Source organism: Desarmillaria tabescens (genome assembly GCF_030435595.1).
Source record: "Desarmillaria tabescens strain CCBAS 213 chromosome Unknown EV420scaffold_9, whole genome shotgun sequence".
NCBI lineage: Eukaryota > Fungi > Basidiomycota > Agaricomycetes > Agaricales > Physalacriaceae > Desarmillaria > Desarmillaria tabescens.
The window spans coordinates 1,456,409-1,460,378 of NW_026848308.1; the positions used below are offsets into that span (position 1 = coordinate 1,456,409).

General features: G+C 43.6%; 1 protein-coding gene across 1 annotated transcript; it reads left to right on the plus strand.

The window, feature by feature from the left end:
* Positions 1-440: 440 nt before the first annotated feature.
* On the plus strand, positions 441-2,980 carry EV420DRAFT_1477351 (uncharacterized protein; the record flags this gene model as incomplete). Its single annotated transcript, XM_060469409.1, has 12 exons — positions 441-523; positions 630-741; positions 798-956; positions 1,007-1,138; positions 1,198-1,224; positions 1,281-1,429; positions 1,702-1,786; positions 1,850-1,919; positions 2,042-2,108; positions 2,325-2,382; positions 2,674-2,812; positions 2,883-2,980. 12 exons carry the CDS (start codon positions 441-443, stop codon positions 2,978-2,980), a joined length of 1,179 nt encoding a protein of 392 aa, XP_060334272.1.
* Between the last annotated feature and the right edge of the window lie 990 nt (positions 2,981-3,970).

A 3,970-nucleotide genomic window follows, 5' to 3' on the forward strand; every position in this document is an offset into this window, starting at 1 on the left:
TCTTACGAGTTATTCGAGCCGGCTTGTTTTACCTGCACCAGATGCATTCCGTGCGTGTCGTCTTGGTCTATATCATCTCATTCCCTTTTGTCTATACTAATAGAACTGAACTCTCAAGCACGTATCATATGATTCCTCGACACTCTGGATTCTGGAATGAGGAATCGTGACTCAACTTCAAGGATGGCAAATTTTGCAGTTCTGATACCTTTTTGACGCGGTGTATATGGAAAACAAATTGGGTCCGCTGAGCTCACTTCGATTAAGATTGATTGTTACTGAGAGCGAGTCTGTCCAATCGTTTCTAGGGTTATCCATAGAATAAAAACCCAACTGATGATTCTATTTCTCATTCCCCACATTTATGCAATCGTTATCACCATAACAAAGAATCAGCTGTAGACGCTGTGGCCGCTCATTCAAATCCCAGAGCTCTCTCGATGAGCACTACCGAGGCTCGTGGAATCATCCGAACTGTTCAGTCTGTGGCTGAGGTTTCAAAAACCAGGAATTGTGTGATGTGGTAGGCCATTCCTTTCATTCTGTATCTCCAAACTTTGACCCCTGTCTCCGTCTTAGCATTATGAGGATGACCATCGACTCTGCGTGACTTGCTCTATTTGTCACAGGTGCCTCTACGAACATGAGCTTTCTGAATACTTCAAAAATTCTTCCCGTCATCCGAGATGCACTTTATGCGAAGGAACACCGGGGTTTGAAGGGGACGCCGAATTTGCATTGGTATCGATTTTCTCCATTTGTCTGTTTTTACCTCTTTCTTATTTCATTTCATGTAGCATTGCGTGACAGCCCATGTCGAAGCCTACTGTACACAGTGCGAGCGTATCGTTGATAATTTAGAAAAACATTATAAGGGTTCGCTTTTGCATCCCAAGTGCGTATGGTGTAAATCAGAGGAGCGTATCGGTTTTCCGGAGGAAGAGGCTTATGTCGACGTGAGTTTCAACCCTACTATCCCCTTTGTTGAGCTTAATAGTCATTTCAGCACCTCAGGACGGTGCATTTTGGTACCGATGGTTTGCTTGCAAAATCTCAGGTCTGGAGCATTGGTCTTTTCGGTGATGCTTCTGACGCAATGAGCATCCAGTATCATTTGATCGCAAAGACCAAAACTCCAGTACATGTTGACTTTGTCCAAGAAACGGCTGAGTTATAATGATATATCGATAATAACAGAGCTCCGGTATTCGTCATCCCACAATCGTATGCGTCGCTGGAACATATTTCTATTGGTTCCTATTCTCACATTGATTCAACAGCTTGAACAAGAGGATGCTAATAATGCGATGGTCCAAAACTTTGTTAATGACGACCCACCAGCGCCGACCGGAAGATCATTGACTTCCGAGATGTATGCAAAATCTCATGATTGGTGGTTACACTTCGATCCCTTTGAGAGGGACAATAGGTAGGTGGGGTCATATTTTTGCCTTCATCAATGCATATATAAAAGCTAGAAGCTTGTTTATGTTGAACAGCCAAACCTCGGAGAAGCTATTGGTAGCTCAAGTCGGAAGTTCATCGTCACTGTCTCTTCATTGTCGCTCTTGTGGGAGGTCGCCATGCAAGGATTTGACTGTAACTATATGTGGTCACATTTTCTGTAAACGGTATAGATGCACCTGCAACTTCTGAGTAAAGACTGATCTGGGGATAGGTGCATTACTTCGGTGGCTGTAGCATCCATGGAAAGATGTCCAGTATGCAGCCAGCCGTTGCTGCTCTATATGTTGTTCGAACTGCACTTAAACTGAGGCGGTGTTGGGTATGACGAATGGTTGGTTCCGGTTAAGTACGAGCAAAGTCGGTGAGACTCTGTAAATAATAGATCGCGAATCGCGCTTTGGACCAAATTGAGCGTAAGGTTACCTCTTACATTGAAGACAACGGAAAAGATAGTAGGTACAATCATGATTATTAAGCTATGACTTGGTATCTACATTTCCGTAATTAATCAGACATCTCACCTCGTTTGTTAGGATAACCTTCCCACACATTATTGACATCCGCTGAATCACAGGAAGCAACCCTTATTACAAGTCCGCACAGAGACGGATTTTAGATGGGGATTTTAGCGGGACATGGTAGTGTGCGTGTTCTGTCAGACAACTCAATGCCATACCTCAATGATTTTAGGGTGGCGATGTCGTCATGTTATAGACAGCCGTGTTCCTGGAAACATCTTTGCTAAGGAGCACAACAGCGGTGAACAGGGGCAGATAATGTCTCCATCATGCAGTATCTCGTTGTGATGGAAGTATAAACATCGAAGGGCAGGAGTAGTGCTTTCTAGTATGGTATAGTTGCACGGGAACCCTCTCGATGACCAGATCAAGTTGTCAGGAAGCTAGGACTGTCGACGTACGTTGGTCGAAGCACTCTATCTACAATGATAAATGTGAGAAAAACAGATGAAACCGTAACGCACATATACATCAACAGCATTCTCATTGAAGGGCTTGATGCCTTGACCAGAACAGATGTCTAAGGAAATTGTACACTAGAACACAATTGAAACCAACGTGAGAGTGCCTGTTTGTGTAGTGAAGGTGGAACTTGAAAGCAAGATATTACTACAGTTTTTATTTTAGCTCTCAAATATATCTATGCAACAAACACATACTAGCTTCTGGGCAACCCTTTTGATAATAGGCGAGTCTACGAAATCTTAGTAGAGAGGACTGGATTGAATTTTCGAGAGAAGAATTCTTAACGATGCATCAACTTCAGATCATGTCAGCGGTATACGAGAGACAAGGAAAGGAGAACAGTCATCCTATCTTATTTCCCTGTGAGTCAAAAATGTATGTCGGACAGCCAAGTGCGTACATGGAGAAGATGATATACACATTTCCTGATAGGTGTTTCTGGATTCGGTGATGGTCTAATATTTGAGGCACTGTTCACTGTAGGAAGCTATGCACCGGGAATTTGCTTAATGGCCATATTTCGGATATAGCTTCAGCTGTAGAGACGGTGTAGGAAGAAAGGTGAGAGTGAAGGCTACCATAGCCGGAGAGAGCGCTGCACTGACTTAAGGCCCGTAGTGTGTTGATAAATATTCGTGGAGTGGGCACAGTCTCAAGGACAGGATTCTATATCATTAAATGGCGAAATAGATAGTGTATATCAGTTCTGGCTCACAGTTGTGTACAGTGCACACCGAAGACTTGAGAACATCGTAATCTTTTATTTCAATTTACACAAATACAAATCTAAAACGTTGCTTGTGAGTCGAAACCGTCATTTAACCAAAGGATACCAACATACAGTCAAGGACACAAATCCCAGTTATCGCCGTCCGGGACGAATGAATTCCATGTGGTACATTATTCCAGAAAGCCTTGAGGGAGAAGTCTAGTTGTGCTTTGCTAGCTGGTGATAGAGACACCACGAGGTGAAACGATCCTTAGTTGTTTTCTGGCTTAATCACATAGCAGACGTTGTTGGCATATGTGACTGACGGTGAAGGTGACATTTCAGGCACATCTTGGGCACACCGGCAGTGGCCAGCTCTATTGATGAAGAATACTGACCCGCAACAATATGTGCTGATGGGATCGTGGTCAAACACTCGAGATATGGCGAGAAAACAGTCTGAGTAGAAGATGATCGTGACAGGAAGGAGAAGCCCAAAGCATGCCATCTGCAGCCGTCTGCGCGGATTCGCTTTGTTCGGCTATCCGGGCCGAATCAGAACCCGACGTTCTGAAACGACTAAGTATACATTTCCATTAGATGTCTGGCGCTCTCATGGAAAACTACAGCAGCTTGCCACATTGACTCAAGGAAATAAACCTTTATCTTTTTGTGGCTTTAAAAAATGTTTCCATCAATGCCTTACCACAATTTCGGTGTGAGTTTGATCAAATGTAAAATGTCGGTAGTATAAATTCCCACAAGTGCCAGAGAAGCCTGACTGCACATTATTCCAACCCAAAGGAAATCT